General features: G+C 40.3%; 1 protein-coding gene across 1 annotated transcript in view; it reads right to left on the reverse strand.

Annotated features, from left to right (window-relative positions):
* Positions 1-537: 537 nt before the first annotated feature.
* The window catches only part of zmat4a (zinc finger, matrin-type 4a), a 103,391-nt gene continuing 79,904 nt past the window's right edge, over positions 538-24,024 (reverse strand). Inside the window, 2 exon segments of the mRNA XM_041042880.1 lie at positions 538-638; positions 13,762-13,983. Coding sequence (XP_040898814.1) covers positions 538-638; positions 13,762-13,983 — 323 coding nt within the window.

Raw genomic sequence — 24,024 nt, forward strand, 5'->3', positions numbered from 1 at the left:
GTATTCATTTAAGATACCTGTTGTGACTATCAGGGACGTGGCTGTGTGCAGGTTTTTCAAATAAGCTTTTGTTTTATAGCTTGTTTCTAGACAGACTTCTGCAGGAGAGTGAGTTTCAGCAGGCTGCCTTGTTTGTATTGTAAGAGCTTGTTGATTCTCAGCTTGAGACTGGTTCCTGCAGGCACCACAGCCACAGTTAACTCCACTGTAAAAGCAGGAAAGGGCTCAATTAGAGAATTTTCCTTAAAATTGTAAAGGATGCCCTCAGCAAAATGAGCCCATGTGAAATTTCTGTCTCAGCAATACAGCTCGCTACAATACTCTCATCATTTATGCATGCAATGTGAAATGCACTGTATCTGAAGTGCAAAGGCATCCTTAAGAAGCGGGGGAATTTCGAGGATGCAGATGAAAGCTAAGAAAACAACATATTCTGTGCTAAAGATGAGATGTAGTACTTAGCATTTAGCACTGCAGCATTAATAGTCAAAAGTAGCAATTAGTTCCTTTGCTGCTGTTAACAGTAGCATGATCCACTCACTTGTTTTGGTGCTTTGAGCCCTGCAGATGTGCATGGTACTGTGCCACCGAGTTCAGCGTGACGCTGCAGACTTCGCAGGTATAGCTCCGTTTCAGACCTGGGATCAAACAGAAACACAATGTAAAATGAACCAATTAGAAAATGAATAGAGCTCAAAAACAGGCTGTTTTTCATCCTCAGTGAGGAACATACATAAAAATGATTTCATTTTCAGCTGATTATGCAGTAATATGATTTTCACTCTCCTGCACACAACCGGTATCAAATCCATCACAGCTAGACAGCTCCTGTGCAAAAGCATTCATGCAGATACATATGAGTACTGTAGTGTAGGTGAGCGTTCTTGTGTGCTTTGGCCTTAGCTGATAGAGGCTGCTGGTGATGGAGTGGCACAAATCAATTAGAACTGTGCAGACAATGAAATTTCATGCATTTCAAAGCCCAGGGAAATAAATTTCACAGCTGAATCTGAAAACTGGTACTTCAGTCACCTGTGCTTTAGCTTTTTCCAGATAACGGAGTAATAAAATTTCACCTGGCTGAACTTCTGCAATGCAGCATCGTCCACCATCACACCGTGCTGGCCATTTAAAGAGCACATTCCTGGTAAATGACTTTAATCTACAGGTGGATGAGGTGAATCTACCATTTACCTTGGGATTGCTGAGAGAGAGGATCAAATCACATTGTGATAATGTTCCAGAGATGTAAAATACTGTCTCATAGTATTACAAATTGCTGTCCAGTTTTGTTTTGTTTTTTTTTGCCACTTGATAACCCTTAAACCTAATGGATCTATGATGCAAACTGGTGTGGCCGACACTGCGGGACCTGAAGCAACACATACCCACCAACAAAGCTCCATGTGTTCTTAAAACTGAGAGCTGTTTTCTGTCTGTATCAAAATTCATGGCAAGCCATTCAATAGCTGTTGAAACATTAAAAAAAACAGACATTTCAGCCTCATGGTGGCGCTGCGGGTCAAATCAGGGAATCACCAAAGTATTTATGAATACACAGAATGGCAATGCCTCCATTAGATGAGATATTTCAGTCTAAACAGAAAGACATTTCAATCCCCAGAGTCATGTACTATATTTAAAAAAAAACAAACAAAAACAAACAACAAAAAAAAAACCCTTTCTTTACTGTTGGCCTGACTTAATGCCATACCTGTAATAGAAAAATTACAAAGTCATAGCTAAGAGAAAGAAATCATCTCAGACAGAACACAATACCTGAGACCTTCATAGCCTGAGGTGTATGATTTATTTGGCATCAACGAAATTTAATAAGTTGCCTACATTTTTTAAAATCATGCATCAACAACGTCCTCCGTGTCTGTGATAACGGCTGCATTGAGTCAACGCCCTGTTGCTGCAGATTATGAGAACCCTGTGTAATCGCTGTCATGTTGTACTAATCTTATTGTGGTATGAAAAATGGCCATCTTGACTGCCCCGCTCTCACAATTGAGTTACCTCCTCCATAAATATGCCTCAGAGCAAAAGGCCAAGAGAAAATAAATGTCACCCTGCACTCAGTGAATCACATTTCCATTATTCAAAATTGTTGCACCATGGAAGGAGCGGCTTAAACTTAGAAAGCGTATTATTTTCTTCTTTCAGGGTAGAGGCAGGTGAAAATTTGCCATTTACTAACAACTTACTTCTTAGATGTTGATGTCAGCTGTTTTCTTTCTAACATTTTGATGGAGACTGATATTCGCCACAGGGAGAAAGGCAAATCTCTCCCTTTCACTTTCCTCCTGGTAGGCTGTACAATAACAACTCTGTCAGCCGGCCGCCACCCAGGCCGAGATTTCAATTTTGCACGGTCGTCCCCAGACGCAGTCATGAGCTGACATTAAAGTTCTGCAGCAGGCAGTGAGGGTCTGCTCTGCAGTGGCCCTTTGACAGCTTGCTTCTCAAACAATTTTTGAAAGGGAGAAAGATTATACAGCGGCCCCGGTATCCATCACTGCCAGCCACCTGCAGCTCTTCCCTCATAGCGCCTCCCTGCATGAGCGATGAAGCACCAGGAGCCTTCGGGCCTCTGTGGTGCTTCCCCTCCATCACATTTACTTCCTAGTTTTGGAGGCATCGGCGGCGAGTCACTGGAGACTCGTTTGTTTTGGTTAACTTGTCCCTTTGCTGAGCAAAGACAGGAAGCTCAGGAGAGGATGCAGAAGAAGAAAAATATGCTCTGCAGTCTCATTTATTTGGGTTAAGCTGGGATTTTGTTACTGTAAAAACACAGTAACAGGTTGTGGAGCTGATGCATACAAAACAAAATGCTGCCTGAGGTTTTATTTCTTCATTTGATCCTACAGTCAAAGAGGTAGCTTCTTAAAGAAAGTAGTCAATGGTAAACTACTGAAAAAGAAACGTAAAAAAAAAAACAAAGACAAAGGCTGCTCAGCTCAGCTCCTCATTAAACTAACTTAAGTCCAAACCGGGGCAGAGTTAGGACAGTCCTAAGTTTGGGACTCCCTGTATTTTATTTTTGAAAAATGCAGACAGAGCACTGAGGCTCAGATTTACTCATGTTGTCATGATAACATGTTGTGGTACAATCTGTGTGTATTCAGCACCTGCTTTACTGAGAAGTCATGACACGGTCAGCTCTTTACCTGAACCTGGTACTGAACCTGCAGATGCCCATGATGGGGAGCTCACAAGCTTAGTTAATAGGTGGGATATATATGAGGTCACTATAAGTGTAAATATGTTTCCATATCTAAATTTACTACTCATAAAATTAGGATTTTTTAGCACCAGGAGGCAATAACATATTCATGGTAAAAGTAAATAATAAAAAAAAAGATGTTCAAAAAAGTAAAATGTTAGGTCAACATGAGACACATAATGTAGCAGCTAATCCTACTTCTGACTGACGCCAGCTGTGTCCATAGCACATTACTGAAAATCTAGAATGATAACACAGACCCAGGACCTGAGGAGAAAAAAATAATCCTTCTTCTTAGAAACACTGACTAAAAAGTGAGCCAGTATACCACTGCCTGTGTTTCCATTTCTAAATCAGAATTTGAAAGGTTTTGAAACAAATTTCAATTGAAACTAAATTTGAATTTGAAATTAAAATTGAGGAAATTCACTTCTTTTAGTCACGCTTTTATTATCAAACAAGTAAAAAAAATTCAGTTGGATTCAAGTTACAATGTAGTGTATAATTTATATGTATGGTATTTGTATTAGATCACATGGATACAGACACATACAACCCTCAGTGGAACAAAAAGTCGCTTCCACTTTGAATGCAGACCAACCACTGCTTACAAGCAGGGTTGGGATGATAATAAACCACAATCCAATCGAATAGAAAACTAATAGAACATGGTAACTGCTAGCTAGTCTATATCTGCCACATTCGTTTGTACATTGATTCAACAATAAGCAGCAGATTGGAGTTTCTCATTGGGTCCTGAGCTGAGATGTTTCATTTGCTGTGTAGTAAATCTCTGGTTGTCTCTCAGCTAATTGAGACCTATTGCCTGAACCGTTGGGAGGGAACGTGGTGGCAGAGTGACTGATCAGCAGTTTAGTCCTCTGTGTGGGCCGTCTATGAGCAGGGAAAGGTGGTGCAGGTCCAGGGTTCATGCTAAATTAACCAGCAGCCATCTGCCCCACTCAGATGGTGCAACTTTAGCTCATCCCCTCTCTGATTGCAGCAGGGCACCCAGGCTGAAAGAGCATATGCTAAATCTGAATCCGTATGAAATAAATTGTTTGGTAAGTTGCAACTGTGGGATATATTACAATGGTTCACTTTGTGCAATGGACTTCCAGAATGAAATCATCACACAGAAGTGTTTTCATCGGCTTGACGCCATAAAACAAGTATGTTTTAAATCCTGGATGAGATTGAAAACGTGGAAGACATTAGAAGTGTGCAGTAAGTAGAGATGTAATATCGTGAACAGAACAAGCACTAGCTGGAAACAAATGGCTGGCCTTCTGCTTCTCCAATCTAGTGTTTAAATTGAACCAGTTAGTGTGCACAGGGACAGACTATGCCCTTTGTTTCCTCTTGAAGAGGACCTTGATCAGCTCGTGGTAATTTGCCCCGCCTCTGAGCCTGCTATTAAGGCAGTAATAGATCTATTTCAGGGTCCGGGGAAGGGGGGGTGGCAAATATAACACACAGACAAGAGCAACAGCTTGAGAACTGCCACTGCGAGGCTATATAGAAGGAAGTGAGAGAGATGTAGACAACGTGCTAAATCACATCTGCCAGAAACACATCTCCGATTAACGGCTGTGATGGAGTCTGGAAAAACACTATTTGTCTGTCGGGGGTGTTCGACAGACAACACTCCGGTCTGAATTTACTGTTTTGGAGCGAGTACTGACAAAATCAAACAACAGCGTGTCTTCGTTTGGCAGCTACATGAGGAGTCAAAAGACACTGAGTGACCAGTTTAATGAGGAAGAAGCAGCTGGCTGCTGTTCGATCTAACCGAACTGAGTGTTACGATTCTCCTTTTTTTCTTCCTGGGCATCAAGAGGTCATTTCAGGTCTGCCAGGTTGAAACATTTCTCCTCTGAACCTGCACACTATTGAACTACATCACTTTCCATTTGTCTGTGCTATCACAGTTACAACTGCTTTGAATGGTGAACTAAGAACCACAACAGAGCCAGAGCCACTGGGCTGGACACAACCTGTTCCAAATGCGGTGATGATAATGAATTGAGCAGTCACCCCCCCCCCCCCCCCGCCCCCGCCACAGTTTAGCTAAACTTAGCTGATAACTACCCAAAAACACAAACACATGCGTGAATAACACTTTCACGCTGAAATCACAGCAGCTGCTTTCTTCCTGTTGCTGTAATGACACAAAGAGCAATGACTAACTTCAGCATCCTTTTTAGCTGCCGTTACCACAGGGAACATAATATAATTCAACAGACCGCTCACTGATATGGTTTCATTTGGGAGTAAAGCTTACAAATGTACCTTGGTGAGATGCCTTTTTAGGGGCTTTGAGCAAGCAGACTTCATGCTTTATGCTGATTTAAGGCTTGCTGTTGCATTTATCTAATGGATGCCCAATTCACCAAAGATGCATGAAGTGACTAACTGTAAATTAGTAATAATATATATCAGATATATCATACCATTCATTTTACTCATCAACCAAGGCAATGCTGGGTGGCACAGCTAGTGAGAGACATGGAGAAAACATTGCTCTCACAATGCTCTCAACATCACTATATCCTGCCTCTCTCCATGTGAAGAGCTTTCTCCCCACACTTGGGAGGAGCTGCATCACCAGGAGGAGCACTTTGTGTTGCTCAGTTTGAAATCATCTTCAGGGCCTTTTTAAACAAGCGATGCAGCAGATGCAGAGCAGACATGACGTATAATGGACTGTTCCTCTGAAAGCCAAGGTAATGGATAGGAGTGGAGGCTCCAGGTATGGCTCCTCATGGAGTTTAAGTAAGTTTTTGTTTTCCTGTATTTTGATTGATGGTCTCATATTGCAAGCAAAAATATTACCACTGTAATTTATGCAAAGGGAAGATTTGCATGATTAATCATTTACATATTGAAATCACCATTTGGAACTGTGCAGTCTTCAGTTTTATTAGGCCAATAACACAAATAAATCATATTTAAAAAACCTAGCAAGGTAATGTTTTAATGACACTATTGAGTTCACTGGCTATAAAGACCACTGTGGGTGCAAATTTACTAGTTTTATATAATAACTGGCTGTACTGTGAAGTAGGAATGTTTTTTCTGGTGCCCCTATTCAAGTCCTTTTCATTTTTCCCCCAGTTGGAGCACTTCTATCACTTGGATCGGCATAAAACTTTCAATCTGAAACTTTCAATCCAAAAGAAGCTGAGTTAGAAATGATATTCTGTGATACAAAGTTGAAGGTTGAAGCTTACACATAAAAATTTGTGGGGAGAAGTTAAAAATCTGTCATGTGCACTGTAACAGGGGACAGGAGCGAAAGATGACGCCACTAAGAAAACTGAGTATATTCAGTGAGTATATGTGAAATACCAAAGGTATTGCGCTTTGTTTTGTTTACAGACGACACACATTGAGCTCGGACGCCATACCAACAGAGCGGTAACTGTTTTCCTTCACAAACGGGTGTTTCTATGAAAGCTCTTAAATGTCTGCATGCATTTCCAAAGCAGAATTTCAGAGTCGGTGCATGTGCATGCTGTTAGGACCTTCTTTACGTTGTGTTAAGAGTTAAGTGTTGTAGAGGACACAAAGAAAATTTTAATTCTTGGAAGTGTTACTCTTAAACTCCTACTAAATCTAAAATAATATATTTATAAACATGCAAGCCATCTATTGTGAATGTCATTCTGTCATCATCTCTGTATTAGACCTACTTTTTGCAAGTTTGTGCCAAACAACATTCACACCATAAATAAAATGAAAAGAGACTAAAGAAAAAAAAAAAAAAGAACCTGAATATAAATACATCAGTAGGTCCTATATTTTCTAATTTTCTAATTTAAACATTAGCACTTATTTTACATAAAAAACACTTAACAAAAGATCATTGCTGATCATGATAAAAAAAATATAAAAAAATTTAAGAAAAACACTAAAAATGTCTGGGTAGTAGGCATGCATTAATCTGCATTAATCTTATTAAAATAATCTCTATTTAAATCACAACACTGGTGAAACAATTACAATTAGATATCATCCTTAAATCGTTCAGAGCTATCTATCTGTATTTAAGATTTCTGGGTTAAAACTATAACAATTTCAAATGACATTTTTCTTTAGTGTTATTTTCTTCTGTATTTGTCCTGGCCCTCATCGTTTTTCTCAAATGAAAGTGCTGGAAACACATAAACCCACCCTAGTAAAATGCATTTTATTATACACCATCCAATATTTACAGTTTTATGGAGCTTCATGGGTTTTGACCACAGCGCAGGCAGCAGTGTGTGTGTGGAGATACATCAGTGCTTTAGCTCTGTTTTAATATCCATCGCCATTTTCTTTGAAACACCACATACATTCAACGATCGCTCAGGTTTGTTGCCATTAAAGAGAAATACAAGTCACAGATGAATGAGGAAGTAAAACTAAAGAAAAGCTGGATGTTCTCTCACATCAAAAACAGCTAGCATCTGTTCGTGCCATCTCGGTGTTCTGTATAGAACATACAGACTCAGGCTCTGTCAAATAAACTGACATGTAGCTATAAGACAAACTGCAGTAGACATTGGTTCATCTTGAAAAGGCTGACTTGTTCTGTCAAATCCTTTCTGTATCACTCTCCACCAATCAGCCGCCTCCACTTTGCTGCACTTGTCAAAACAGCAAAGAAGTCAAAGAGTCACACTGAACATTTTCCTCCAGATTAAAATAACACAGCTCAGAAAGAAGTATTTAGAATGGCTGGTCCCCATGGGAATATACCTTAACCAATTTGTTTTTTCTATCCTCTTGTCTACTTTGCATTATTATATATATAATATTATCATCTCAGGCAATGAATAGGATGATAAGTAGATGTATCTTATGTCTGCTGGTGCTGGAAAGGGTAGAGTAATTAATAAAACAAGGAAAATGACAGCATGTAGGCAAATTTTATGATTTCACACACACAATAAATGGCAGAGCTAAAACTGCCCTAAGACAAGTAAAACCTGAGTGTGTATAATGCCATAGTTATGAAAACATGTTACGGACATCAGGAAAACTAATGTGTCTGATGTAGTAAATCACCAAAAAAATGCCAAAACCTTAACATAAAAAAGTGCTACCACATTAGCCACATTAGCAACATTCAGTGAACTAACGGCATCATGAACAGTCAGGAGCTGCCTGCTGTCTGTCTTTTTACATTGTCTGGTTGTCTGTCAGTGTGAGCTATCAGGGTAAACCTTGAATGCTTCTTCACTCAGACACTCCCACCATTGACGCAGCAGAGCATATGCTCAGGCTGCAGCTCCTGTTTCATTTAGCTGCTGCATGGAGACAGAATGTAAGAAGATAAAAGAGTCTCATGTTTCAGCCTCTTATAGGAGTCCCATTATACTCCTGTGCAATAAAAATAATTAAGTAGCAATCATGTCGTTATATTCCTCTAGTCTTAGATAATTACAGGGATCTGGTACCATATGGCCTCATTACCCAGGCCAGAATACAGCTCCTTAAAGCGATACCGAATTCCAAATCTATCTTTTTACCTTTCCGCTATACAGGAGATGAGTGTGTGATACGCATAAGACAGATCTTAGGTCTCAGACCCAATCTGTAATTACACTCACTTGTCATTTTATTAGGTACACCTCGCTCAAACTAATGCAGTCTAATGCAAGAGTCCAGCAATAAATCCCCCTTCATGAAGGTTACAATGTTCAGCTTTTGTTAAAACTGGTTTAAAAGGTGTAATGCAGTCTGTGCTGTTATTGGTATTTGTACATCATTCATTCGTTCATTCTGTGTTCTGCATTTTAAGTTTGCCTGTTGTTAAATTTTGCCTACATGCAGCCATGATGATGATTCATTCATCATGGCTACATTCAGTGGACTGTGACGGACATGCTGAAAGGGAGCTAACTGTAGAAAAGCAAATGAGAACATTGCTAATGCTGGATATATGTTAACAGTCGCTGTATGTACCAAGAACAAAGTGTTTGGATTTTCTGAGCGAAGAGGCTACTGCTCAGTGCTGCTCGTCCTGTATTGTTATTGATACTGATATTGATAAAATCCTAATGATATCCATCACTATTACAATACAGTATCATCTAGAGCGCAGCTGTCCTGTCTCATAAAGGGGTAGTTTGACAGGGGGACTGGTCTCTGGGCTTGGGACTGCCGTGTAGTCTGTACTTGATTAGAATTTGGAGGTGACAGGCCAATGCACAATAAATGTAAGTAAGAAACAGGGGTGCACCATTTGGCTCAGTCAGACCGCTAATCACTCTGATACTGGCTTTATTAAGCAGATCAGTTATCTTCCATGAAATGTCCATTCCACATTAAATATAGTTTTTTCATCAGTTATTATGGAATTCATTTTTCCCCAGTCGCTTTCATTAACTCAGCCACCAAATCAGTTTTTAGTGTCACAGCAGCCCCTGAGCTCAAGTTAGATCAGGACCCAGAGTATAGGATATAAAGTACAGGAATCAGTGCCAGGACAGAAAAAGTTGGATCGATGCATCGCTAAGAAGAAAAACTGCTGAAATTTAAAAAAACAAACAAACAAAAAAATGTACTCAAAATATCTATAAAATATTGCATTGAAAGAGGGAACAAGTACCTTTGGCTCTGATTCTGAGGTAAAACTGCCCCGGTTTGTTCAAAAAAAAAAAAAAACTTCGAGAAAAAGTCACCATCACCTCTTTTAAACCTGCTGCAGTGGGAAAAATGGGGAAAAAGTGCTTACACAATCTGTCCACATTAGTGTCTTCATTGACTATCTACTGCAAATTCATTTTCCATCCCATTTACATTTCTACAAACATTACAGTCCTCACTGTTACCGTAAATGAAACATCTCATGTCCACACTATCGATGATAAACTTTGTAGAGACTGAGCATCACATCTAACAGGAGAGGATATAACTGACTGTTGGATCCTTTGGAAACTCTGCAGTTATTTGCAGTGAAATGTTAAATATAGAACAGAGTGACCTAAAGCCTCTTGAAAGAGTTCAGGACAGCAGTTATATCAATTTTACAGTGTGCTACAAAATAAGGCTATAGTTTCCCACACAGTTTGGCGAATACACATATACCTCTGAACCCTTTCTCTATATACAGGCCGCTGTAAAACATTTAAAGAACTGATTTTTTTTTTTTCTTTTTAATCATGTGGTGGTAGGAGCTAAGTGCCCGGTAGGCACCAGGTTGCACTTGAGCAGTTGACCCCTGAAGGGTCTCTGCAATTCGAACACAGGAACAGTGAAGTGCTAATGGCCTCTCGCTGTGGATTTAGCAGCATGCCTTTACCCTCTCTCTTTTTCCCCTCTAAAATCTTTGCCATCAGCCTTCCATAGGCGCACGGCTCCATATGCACAACAACAATATGCCGACTCCTGGATGACGGCACCTCCTCCTTTATGGAAGCTGTTGAATATTTCATCACATGGCAATCTTTACAGTCAGATTACACATTTTCTCGCGCGAGGACGGTGCTGGAGGTCAGGGAGAGGGAATGGCAGGCAGAGTGAGGGCAAAGAGGAGAGATGAAATCGGCAAAAAGCATATGTGGAAAAAGATGAAAGAAACAAATATAGAGAAGCGCTTTGGTCGCTGAATCCCCTGCCTCCCCTCTCTGTCCCACCTGCACAGCTGCCTGGCCACACGCTACGCCTGCTACGATCCCATTCTCCCCTCCACAGGCTCACAGCGCTGGTTTTGCCTGATAGGATGATTTGCCACTTCATTACTAATTGATAATCGCCGGAGAGAAACGCTCATTAGCCCAAGTGCTGAACAGTGCAGCTAGCACGCTGACATTTTCAGCCTCTCTATAATGACTGTGTTGATGTTGGCGAATGTGTCTCCTCCTAACACAGAGCAAAACCAGGCATTGTGGGAAAGAGATGAGGCTGAAGATAGGGATGACTTTAAGTTAGAGGGAAGAGGTGCAGGATCATAACCTGTCTGTGGAAACAGTTTTGCTTCCAGCAGCAGCATTAATTATCTTTTTCTAACACTAAATTCTCCAGTTATTCTATTGTGGAGATCAATGCTTATAATAAGGGAACTATGGGAGGAGTACGCTCTCTGATTCATTCACATAGTATTGTGAAACTGAAGAAGCAATGGGAAGCAACACTGAGGGTCCTCGTGATGTTTGGAAACTTTAATCTGAACTCGCTTCACACACTCGGTCAAGCCATTTAAAGGCCCTGAAAACCTATCTTCTCAATCAGCTTCTTAGTGTGAGTGATGGAGTCTGACAAGAACACAACACGGTCTAACCATTTTGGTTATTTCGTATTAGATACTGCACTTTGAAATAGATGGGACTCTTCTGCAAAAACTGGGTGATCAACATTTAGGAATATTTAGTGTTTAAACTGAAATCTGCTGACAGTTGTGGAATTGTTGCCTTATGTTGTGCATCAAATGTGATGAAGCCACATCCACACAGTTTTGGAATATTAAACTTGGAATGAATAATACCTAAAGATGTTTTTTTTTCCTTTTAATTGAACTTTAATTTAGTCATTCATTTTTACTGTTGTGAAGAAATATTCAAAATTTAATACCGATCGCTTTAAGACAGACTTACATAAGTCAAAAGCTTCACACGGTGAAGCTTTTGACAGATATTGCCTCTAGATGTGATGGATGTCTGCAAATGAGAGCAAGAGAAACATTTTCCAGCAGCTAATGTGAGTTTTTGAGTTTCTAAAGATTGAAAGATTCACACTTGGAGTGACCCTGCAGAATCTTCGCCTCTGTCAAAACACAGAGACTATAACCACCTTTTCTACCCTTATTACTAGAAGACTTCTGATGCTCAAATGGTAAAAACAAACCCTCTGACTTTTGGTTTAAAGATTAAACTATCAATCTAAAATCAGTTATGCCTCTATGGGTAATGCAGCCCAGTTTTACACAACATGGCAACCACTAGTGGTTGGAACTGCCTGCTACCACTCAATTTACTCTTAACCAGCAACAGCGCATCTTTAAGATGTAAAGGACCAATCAGGCCTGGAGTTTGGAGTCTGTGTCCAATCAGTTGTGAGGACTTGTTTCTCCCATTCGGTGAAGTCACACGCCAATACCCTCTACAACACCTCTGGGCTCCTTCTGCTCTTCTGGCAGCCGGCCCTCCACTGGCTGGAATAATATTGTGTAATTGTTATTGACATATTGTGACTGGGAGACGCTAAGCAAGAACGTTCTGTCCGTTCTGTAAAATTAACAGCTTGTGACACACTGGTGAACTCCAGAAGGAGTCAAACTGACAGCTACAGTCAAGAGGGCTGCCTTTCACTTCAACAGTGGAGGAAATAGTCTGAATTCTTTCCAAATGTGATGCTGCTCTCTATCACTGATCAGTAATCCACGTCACAGTACTGGCTGCAGGGTCTGGCAAGAGATCACTCAGCACTAAAGATATGACCAAAACTAAAGATGAGACAAGAATTACCGTCCTTTAAATAAATGTCTACCTGTTCTCTGACAGAGACAAAAGGCAAGAGCGGAAAATAGCAAAGGTCGCACTCATGCAGCCAACAGAAATCATCACTGACTGCTTCTTAAAGCTGCACTAATATTTTTCAATTAAGCAATAGGTCAAATGACTATGCACAATGGTAAAGGAGTGTCTCTTAATGACAAACCCACAGAGAATTATCACCGACTCACTGTGTCAAGCTGTACTGAGTGTTTTAGCATCTCTCAGGTCATTGTCACTTGCATTTTCAGCCACAGCAGGCCACTGTTTTCAGTGATTTCAAGCTCTGATAAACCCACTGTATGTTACCTGTTCAAAAATAGACACTTGGCAGCTGGCTGGTGAACATACTGGAGGATTTAGCAGCTAAAGAGCTGGATATTTTCCTCAGGAGTTTGAGGAAATTTTTATGCACCATGTATGCAGCCTGTTACAGTGGTTGAATTTTTTTTCCCCAAAAACTCTCATTCCCACCCTCATTTGAATAAACAGGACCAATAGATGGTAATAGAACAATAAAAACTGAGAGGGGTCCACAATAATTCTAATCACTGGTTGCACATGAACAGTGTTTCAATCACTTGAGCTTCATCTGCTTGAACAAACCAAGAGATCAAGACTGTAAATGTGTTAAATGGATTGTACTGCTCCCTTGTCCATTGAAGTACATTATACTGTGGATGAGAAGCCCTGGGGTCAACAAGACTCTGCATTATTACTTAACACCATGCCATAGCTGATCCCTCAGTCACTCTACATAAGCTTGAGTCTGACAGAGGGCTGTCGGTACTAGGACGCAACAGAGACGGCTGTCCTGAATACTGAGGCCACAAGGCCCTGAGAGGCTAGTAAATAAAATCAGTCATCAGGCTGACACGGGGGGGCTGACTTTTTTGCCATTTGCCACATTTAAACCATAGAGTTGCCACATTGCAGACAAACATTACACGCAAAAGATTTTCAACCACATTCTGTGATGGGCTTTGCATCAATGTATTGATTACAACCATCAGAGTATCAGAAATAATTCATGACTTCAGCAGCGTTGCATACCTTTCATCTCTCCCATGTCCAGGGTTTTGCCCAGCTGCTCCAGCAGGTCTGCTCTGGCAGCGTTCTTCTTGTGCTTTTTGCCATCATAATGTTGCTGAGCCATACCGGGGTTGTTGAACCAGGCGTTGCATAGCTGGCAGTAGCGGTCTGAGTCACGGCGCTGTCGCGGGGAGGTCATGGGAGACGTATCTGGGGAGCTCTTTACAGGACTGGGGGACGCCTCTGAAGAAAACCAAGAACAAAACACTGACTTAAAGTTATGAAGGTTTTTCCCACTTCAAAAGGAAACACAGGTGCCTTACTTTATCTTTTTTTTTTGCATGGTAATTAAATTTAAATATGTGCCAGGCACTAAGCAGCTGTGCAAGGCCCCAAGCATGCCTATAAGAAGTACTCAGTTTGACTTAGATAATTATATAACAGTGTGATTTAAAAAGTAATGATTTGGTGTTTAAACATGTTTATTTCAATAATAAAAGGGCTGCATTTACAAGGTTAGCAAAACAAATATTACAATGTTTTTTCACATTTAAATACAACTTTATGCTTCTTGTTTGGGTTTTTGTGCAAAAAAAAAAAACTTTACAAATAAAAACAAAAACAGACAAATGACAAAAAAAGAAATGTTTTTAAAAAGTGAGTTATCTTAGCAGCATTTTTAAAAATGCAACAAGAATGCAGACCACTAACTGCATGTCAACACAGCCTAAAAACACAAGTTGGCTTTTTAAAGAGGAGATTTGTAGCCAGCAGACAGAGATCAATGTAAGGGCTTTAATGAGCACTGATCAGCAGCAATGTAACAATGACTGCAGCCCCGCTAGTGCAGCCCTCTGAATAACAAGCTGTTATCTCCATTAAATGCCTGAAGAGGAAAACCTAAATTCTACTTGGCAAACGGAATAAAGAGCCTGCTCTTCTCGCGGCTGCCCACTTGTGCCTTCATGCATGGATGACGGCATTAACCCCAAACGAGCGCCGTGTTGTGCTGAGCGCTCCCTGACACAAAACGGCACTATCAACTTAATCAGTTTTAACACTCCAGTGCTCGGCCCACCCTAAGTCAACATTTAGTGTGTGTCCCATTACGTTTCATTACACCAGTCAACATTTCAAAATGGCAACTCCAGTGAAAAAACATAGGGGAGAGAGAATGCATAGAACCTTAACTGTCAGCATTTTGCTCTCAGGTTAGAGTCAGAGCTGAGCCATAGGCACAGCAGAGTTTACGTTTGCATTATATTTTTGTATTCAGCGCTTGGCGGATGCTCTCATCCACAGCAACTAGCTATTATGTAGGATTCGAATCCGTGACTTTGTGGTTATAGGGTGACCTCTCCAACTAATAGGCCAATGTAAACTGTCAGACTTAATTTAATCCCCGTAGTCGCCTTTGCGAGGAGGTCAGAGGTCAGCTACAGAACAGCAGCCCTGGAGTTGTTCTGGATTTCATGCCTTGCTCAATGGAGAGTAGCTGTTTGAGGGAGGGGTGTGCATGCACCATGCAATTCAGCAACTGAATCCAAGGACTCAAACTAGCCATTCTATGCCCAGCCTACCCAATAAGCTTCAAATTAAAAGAGCCCCACATAAAGTTGGAGGCCCACTAGCTCTTTGTTTGTCAGTCTCTTTAAATATATAGTGAACTAATAGTGTAATACTGCATCAAAGCTGTTTAGACACCTCTGGAATAGGAGACATAACCAGTACGCACAGCTCTTGGTTTCAACAATAACATTCAGGCAATTACCAAGAAGAGCAGAGACAGGGATGACACAATGTGAGAGGGAGAATTAAGAGGCTGTGGGAAACTCAGAGAAGGTGACATATTTACTGTTGGTGGAGATTAAAAAGTCACAGAATAAAAGGGAAGGTACTTCATTCTGGGACAGTAAGATGAATTCACACTTTTCATTGCTTTGCTCCAAACTTCATTCTGAGCTTTTATGATGATGATGATGATTATTATTTTTACTAAGATTATTCTTGGTATTCTTATTCTTATTATTATTATCCTCTAAATGTGTATGGATCTGTAGGTTCAAAAAGTTAAAAAAAAAAAGAAAAAAAAAAAAAGAAAAAGAAAGTTAGCTGCTAAACCAAATTTAGTGTACATGTTTGGAATGTAGCTCCAAACTTCACTACACAGTCTATGAGATTTAACTTCCTTAAGTTTATATCTCATAAATGACTGTATATTTTTTATTAACTTAATTTGACAAGCTGTCGCATCCCAATATGCAGGAAACATTTATCTTTTTTATTGATCAAAGTTTGTTTGTGACAGATTGCTTCAGTATCAGATGAGAAGATGCAATCAGCATCTTAGACCAACAACTAAACCACAGTATCACTTCAGTTAGTCACAGTTTGCTGTACTGACCTTACCCAGCAATTATTCAAATGGGCCGCCGTCATGACATTGGTAACATTTATAGAGCTGATCAAAAATGAACAGCTTACTCAGACTTTTTTGGCACATCGCTGACATGAGCAATTTTAATTCAGTTTAAAGATTAACAGAGATAAAAAGTGAAAATTGGCTACATGGTACTATTTTACTCTTTGCCCAAATGCAATTTTCACTAATAAAGCAGATATCATTAAAGTACAGGTTCTTTATATGAAACTGTGCAACAATAAAAATTCCCTTACAAAGAGCTTTCACAGGAGACTGAAATAATTCATGAAATCTAGGTCTGACTTCACCCAAGGGTGCAGGTAGGTGGTCATCTTAAGAGAGAACTCCACTGATTTAGGATTGCACTCCTTTAATACTGCAGCAGTTACAAAAAGAATGAAAACCTATGCAGCACAAACAGAGATATTGTCAAAACCTGGTGGCTACGTTACCAACAATGCAACTCACCCACAGACAGTTCAGACAGAATTACAGATGTGTAAGCAGCCTCAAGCAGAGATGAGGAGCAGGCCACAGAGGTCTGGTAACCTTCTTTCTAACTCCACACCCCCCAGATTTTTTACTTTTCAAACTTCAGTTGTCTTAAGTCCTCATTTCCTCCATATGTACTACATGTTTTTGCTGCTAGGAACAAGCTTGATGACAGTAAAGTTAAATGCCTAAAAACCAAAACAAAGATTGAAAGACACTAAAACTTGGAGACATTAAAACTCTGGTGATTATTTTCTCTGAGGTTATGTCACAGTGAGTGACCCCTTCTATATATACACAGTCATTTAATCCATTGTTGATATAAAAATACTGAATAGAGCAGCTTTAACCAAAGAGTTGTAGCCTGCACATAACCACATGTGGGATACATAACACAAACCTCAGTCTACAGGGTCAAAGTCCAGGACTCTGTGTGATGGAAATATTCTTGAACTGCAGGATGACGTGTCAGGAGACTTGATACGTCTTAAGGAAAAGCATTTATTGATGCTCGATGCATCAAGGAGAAGAATGCCACCTAATCCTGGAGCTGTCCTTCCTGGTGACAACATTTAACCTTATAATTACCTCATACTTACTACCTGACCAAATAAGGTTATTCTACATGTGACCACCTCACTCACTCATACACATGTAAAGATTCTATGGGTATCTAATCCTAAACACTAACATACCTTTTACCAAACTCACGTTATACACCCCAATTACATCTGTCCCACAAAGAGGGACATTATATGAATAACTGACCATGAGACACAGAGACACTGGCTGTTTACTGGCAGTTTGTTGCCATCCTATCTCCTGAAGGCCCCCACTGTAACCTTGAGCTAAATTGTGCCAGACCCCTTTCCTAGAGACAGATTGAACTATTGTTGTTAGGGCCCTTATGAAACTAATACTAACAAGAGGTGTAAAGAAATTCCTTCACACTTTGCATTCCCACTATCCACCTCAACCACAGTAGGTCATTCTTCGGTTTAGGTTAGCATCTATTAAAAAGGGGTGTGAATAAAACATTGTGAATGATTAGGGGATTTATTGGTCAGATCGCTCAGGTGAAAGATGCCCACGAGTTTAGAGGAATTGAGAAGCAAAGAGGAGAAACACTGGCAAATAATTTTCTGCAAACACTCAGGGATTAAAGGGGCATGATTACAAGACCTAAGCAAAGACCATTTATCATCATCAGCACATCCTCTGTTCAGTATCCTCCTCCAGCAAAGTGTAATCACACTCCGATTCTCACTGCTCTTACGACAAAGTGTCCTGGCCATTCGTTTAGCAGCTCACCAGTTTTACCTAAAGCCGTCACGTTCAGCACACGGCAGCAGACTCCTCATTCAAAACAGGCTGTGTTATTACATGACAGCTCTCCAGTCTCATTGATAACCCAGCAGGCACATAAAGGAATGAAGCCGTTTCCTGCCATTTAGTGCATCATTAGAGCCATACAGTGTGCTTCGGTTGAGGGTTCAGCTAAGTTCAGAAGGCGGGGCTCATCGCCAAGAGGCAGATGGTGTCGGCTCAGTGCGCGGTGTGGTAAACTATGTGAAAAGGCCCTCGCTTTACTATATTATAGGTTTAAGCATCAGCAAAGATAAAAAAAAAAAAAAAGTGCCTTATTTTGCTGCAGAGAGATGAATTCATGAGCTTTGGACACACTGTGCTAAGTATCAAGAACACACTAAAAACCACTCAGAGAGAACTGCAGCTTTTTCCTGAAGCCTTACAATTTCTTTGACATTGACGTCTGAGAAGAACATTTTTTTTTGGGGGGGGGGGGGGTCATCAGTACCCCAGAGTATGAATCATCTCAGCCTGATGGTCTTGATTTATCATCATCGACTCAAGAAGACAGTTCGCATGCCACATTTCATACTGGCAGCCTTGTAGCTGGTTAGTCAGAGGACACAGATACATGCACACACTGCAGCGGTTTATTAGCCCGATGTCTGACCAAATGTGAGGGTGAGGGGCTCTGCCTGTTGTTTAAGAAAGGTGGAGAGAATGAAGCAGTCCCACACACAGGCTTACAGTGCACCATTTCTACACTTCTTCAGCTTCAGTTTCAGCAGAGAGTTAGAACAACATTGCAAGAGAAACTTTAATGTTAAATTTATATAAAAGGTCTGATCAGTTTGCGTATTTACAGCTACATATGTTTTTTGATGGATGTTGGTAGAATAAAATTATTTTTAGATTCTTCTCTCACCTGTTTGTTCATGTGAATGGATGAATGGATGAATGGATGCACAAACTGTATGATTCTGAGCATCACGTGACTTTACAGACAGACAGCGCTCGGATATCACTCTTTCATGTTCACTTGAATGAAAGTGAGAGGTGACACACTGCTGTCTGCTGTGTGTCAAGACCATAGGGTAAAATGTGGCAGAGGCTGGAATGGGTCCAGTTTTGAAGTGTTACACGTTCTGCAGCCACAGAGCTCAGTACCAGCGCTGACCCCAAAAGCCACAAGAGACAGGGTTTTGTTAGAGAGGCATGATGGCTGAGGGCACAAATTTAAATGATAAAATTACACAAACACATTTCATTGCATAAAACAAGACTAAAAATATATAGCCACTCTTGCTATGCTGAGATATTTTAATCAAAACCACAAATGTCAACCTGCTGGTTGCTCAAGATGACTGTTTTCTTGCTGGGGATAGATTTGGGCTTCAGTATTTATTGATTATGCTATGGAATTCAAAGTAGGAGGAAAGAGAACATCTGACATTTGAAAGTCAAGTATCTTGTACTACTACAAACATCTGTCATAGAGTGGACAGAAAACAGCAGCCAAATAAAGGAAATCAGACAGGACTGTATATGTCCACCTGGTCACCTGTATATAAACACCTGGTCATTTCTTAGTGAGACTATAACACATCTAACCTCACACTAGCACAACCTATGCTGAAAATTCCTGTAAATGCACATATTTTACAGGCAATACAAACTATCTGTGGGTTATCTATGGGAGCCCGACCAACTGCAGGATAGAGTGATGCAAGTTTCATTAGTAGTTGTGAAAACTGGCACCCCTGTAGCTGCTGAGCTGTTTGAATCTGAAGCTTGCATTGTACCAAATACAGTATGTGCCAGGATGTCTCTACGTCCAAATCCTCGTGTCCTCACAGCACTTGGAATTTAGAGACGTTCACACAGTAGCTTCAGTGAACATTTTCTATGACAGTAATTAGTCATTTTCACATCAAGCAAGATGCATAGCACTTTTGTGTGATGAAAAGCTTACATTACATTGCATACACAGCCTTATTTTATTTTCTTTTTAATGCAAATGTATTTTATAAACTACAGAACAGCGTTTGTTTGGGCTTTATTGGGGAGCTGTGAGTGTCTGATGCAGGAACACTGCAGTAAACACAGTCCAAACACACACAAAGACTGCTTGGACTTTTTACTGTTCTGTGTTTGTCAGCTGTCAGTTTAAAGCTCATTGTAATTTATTTCTTCAGATCTTTAATTTGCTTTGTTTTATGCTTCAGGAACCTGTTTGAGTGAATATTTTCACTCATAATCAACCTGCCTGGTTCATATCAGAAAACTGAAAATCCATTTTAAATGAAATCTATAGCATGGAAGAGTAAAACCTTTCCTTTCATCTCCTCAAAGGCTGAAATAAAATACACTGTTTTCATGTGCCACACCAATGCAACGTTTTATTTCTCAGTTGAAGTAGCACATCATTTCCCATGCACTAGTTTCTAACACTGAGGTGTGTTTAAAAGCCAAATCCCCTCCTTGCATGGCATTTGTATGCAGACAGCGACGCAGTACAAAGTAGACCTATTTAGTGCGAACAGAGTTATAAATCTGAGGAGATTCAGCATCTGTGAGAAAAGGAGATCAAAGTGCTCTGAATTCATGCAGTTATCTCCTCTCCTTCCTACAATGCCGCTCCCTTCTGGGCTTTCCACACCCTCCCCCAAACTCCCTATAAACCCTGTCTGTACGACTCAGGAAACAAAATACATTCTCATACTTTGACTTTGCCTCTGAGGAAGAATCTCTGTGAGCTGTGCAGGCCATGAAAAGCAAACAAACAAAACATCTCCGTCCTAGAGATTTACTAGCCTACGACCTGTCAGCAAAGTCCTACAAAGCTGAACCTGCACTGCTGACGATTTGTCTAAAGGACAGCAGCAGTTTCAAATTTACAGTTAAGACTGTAAAGCTGGAAATGGGAAAAACAAGACTAGAGTGGGTGTTTACTAAGACAGATGCATATTAGCATCAGGGACACAAAATTTTGCATCACACAGCACAGCATTTACTCAGATTGCAGATGTAAATGAGAACAGCTGCAGTTAGCAGCACATAAAGTGCTGCTAAATAAGATCTGATGCTTGGCTGCTTTGACATGTATTTTGCATGTCTGGAAAGACACTCCCACCTTGCAGCTCTGTTGGTTGGAGAGCAGACACCTTTGGAAGCGCAGGTGTGCATTTATCCCTCAAGAAGGAGGTTTTATGTGAGGAAATGTTACTTAAATATCGGGATGTTGCCATTTCAACAACAACTCATTGTGACTGAATGAGAAAATTGACTGTGGGATATTTTTGGTAAAACTTTCAAACTCCTGTTAGAAGATTATTTCTGTGAACAAATAAACAGCAGAACAGGCCTGTGTAAGATGTATTAGTCCAATCGTGTTGGACTGAAGCTGCTTTGAAATTTCTGAAGTCATGAAAAATGACACCAAATAACTTGATGCATCTTTTAATTTGTTCCTCTCTCTCTTTCTCTCTTTTGGCCTGGCTGGTCTGCCTCCCTTTTATTGCACTGCACCTTTTTTTTTTTTTACACTTGCTTTTCCCTGATATTCAGTTTGAATATTTCCTCGGCTGCAGTGGTCAGTCTGCAGTGACAAATCCAGTGCAGTGACTGTTTATATGAATTTCCATCCCCTCCTTCAACCTCAGCACCAGGACACCCTAGAAAAATATGTTACATGAGATGACAACGCTACCGTGATGACGTTTAACACGTATAACATTAATGCTAATTAACACTGAGCACAAAGTACAGCTGAGGCTGATGGGAATGTATTCAGCTCTGCAGGTATTTGCTCATAACCCAAAGTATTGTACAGAGTAAAAAGTTGTGGTTAAGGTTAACGAATCATCAAAGATAGCTCAGTTTTTCTGGTAGAGACCATGAATTTCTGTACCAAACATTTGTCAGGACAGTTCAGCTAGCATCACAATCTATCTCACAATTTATTCTCATCCCCAGCTGTAAGTTTAAGTACACACCTACAGCTATTGATCATAATGATAACACTGAAACAGCATCAAATTCCTTGCTGGGTTCTTTCTATTCATTTTGGGTGGCTCCAGTTTTATGAGGATCTCAAACTGGAGCTACTACACTGCACCAGAATATCACCAAGAATCCCTGAGATGTAAATGAACGAAAATGTAAAATAGTCTGAATGTTGAGGCAGCCCATCAGATAGTTTGAGAGAGAGCAGGGAAAACGAAGGGGGAGTTTCAAAATACTGGGCCCTTTAAATGTTACTGCTGTGATGCATACACTTTAACAGTTGGTTCTCTGTTAAAAGGTTGAGACATTTAGAGTAGGATAAGAGTCCTAGTTATATGTGAAGGAACAAAAATAAATGGCCATATTACCATATGAACATTTCAGCCTCGAGATTTCTCCAAATCACTTCCCAGTAAATCAGTGCAGGGAAAAAACTGTATATCCCCACATTAAGCTGCAGATGTTAACGGAAGTGACATTCATGGCAGCTATTGTGCTTACAGCCCAGACAATTGGCAACAGGCCAGAGTGTGGAAATAGTGCTTAGAGAAACCATGTGGAGGAATATAAAAATACATGTGGCTGCGATTATATAAAATACTAATGACAAATTAACATTCATTCAGCCTGCCTGAGCTCTAAAATAGAAACTGAATTGGAATTGCAACACATTGCACCACCAGCAGTTTAAACTGAACCAAAAAAAAAAATGCATGCAGATGAGCATGTGCTATATGGGTCAGTGAAAATATTCACATTAACACAACTGTGCCTGAGTAAAAGGGCAGAAAGGGGGTATTTTTTTTTTAGCTTATAGAGGATGTGTGTACTACTGTGCTTGTGGGAGAAACATGAAACATTAATTTCAACTGTCAGATGAAATTCTTGCATGTTCAACACTGTGATTTCAGATTGATGACTGTGCATTTTTTAAATGTTTATCATGGGTTTTGAATGGGGGATACGGGCCCAAAAGCAAGATGCACACCATCTGTTCGAAGAGAGAAATTAAAAAAAAAAAAACATCAAGTAAAGTTTATTTGGCTCTCCTACGACAACAGAGATGCTGTATATTCTCATCAGTGTTTATTGAGGCTTTCTTGAACAGCACCACCTGCATGGATCTTTGGTGTTTGGGGAGAGTGAGGAGAAAAAAAAAATGCTTGGCAAGCTAGAGTTTTTGCAACTGTATACTGGCTGACAGCAGGCTGGAACAACAACAGGTCCCGAGAGGCAGACCAGACCAACAAAGGAACTCGGCCAGTCCGCTGACGTTACTTATGTAGAAATCAATAGCCTGGGCCTCCCAGTGCCCTGGATTTATCTTCCTGACACTTTCTATTTGTGACAGATCTGGGTGCCTGTACAATAGACGCACTTTAAATTCCTGTTTCAGACGATAAAACATGCTGCCGTCCAATGCTAGAAGTTGGTTTATTTCAACTGGAATATGGGTCATTTGGGCAACAGACTCAACCTTGTATTGATAAAAGTTAAAGTTTGTCAAAGTTAAAGTTCCTGAACCTCAGCACAAAAAAAATGAATATCAGCAGCTGCAATCCAAAAAAGGAAGATTTTTTTTTTCTAATGTGTCTGTCAGGTGGGGAGGAGGTTTCTCAATGTCCCAGTAGTTTTCAGGATGTCAGTGCGATTGATGGCTGTGTCACTCCCTCTTTGAGCCACGATGGAGCTGCCTCTGTTCTGAACCACTGGCCACAGATGGCATGCTTAATGACTGTGTCTGTCACTGACATGTGGCAAAGAGAGCAAATAGCAAAGGGCGCTGTCTGAGCGCTGCAGCACGAGGCTGCAATCAGATTTGTTAGAAGACAGAGTCCTAATGCAATCAGATGGTACTGAAGTTCTCTAAACTTACAGCCAAACTATCTCACTATTGGTTTGCTGACAAATTATTCAATATAATGAACTATTAGCACAATAGAGGAATGTGCCCCTTTTTTGATTTAGCAAATCACATCACCTTTTGATAGGATCTATTGATCGTGGTCACAGTGAGTAGTTTTCATAACAAGGGAAGTTATTTTCTCTTCTCCAAC

The sequence above is a fragment of the Toxotes jaculatrix genome, chromosome 7 (genome assembly GCF_017976425.1).
Source record: "Toxotes jaculatrix isolate fToxJac2 chromosome 7, fToxJac2.pri, whole genome shotgun sequence".
Classification (NCBI taxonomy): Eukaryota; Metazoa; Chordata; class Actinopteri; family Toxotidae; genus Toxotes; species Toxotes jaculatrix.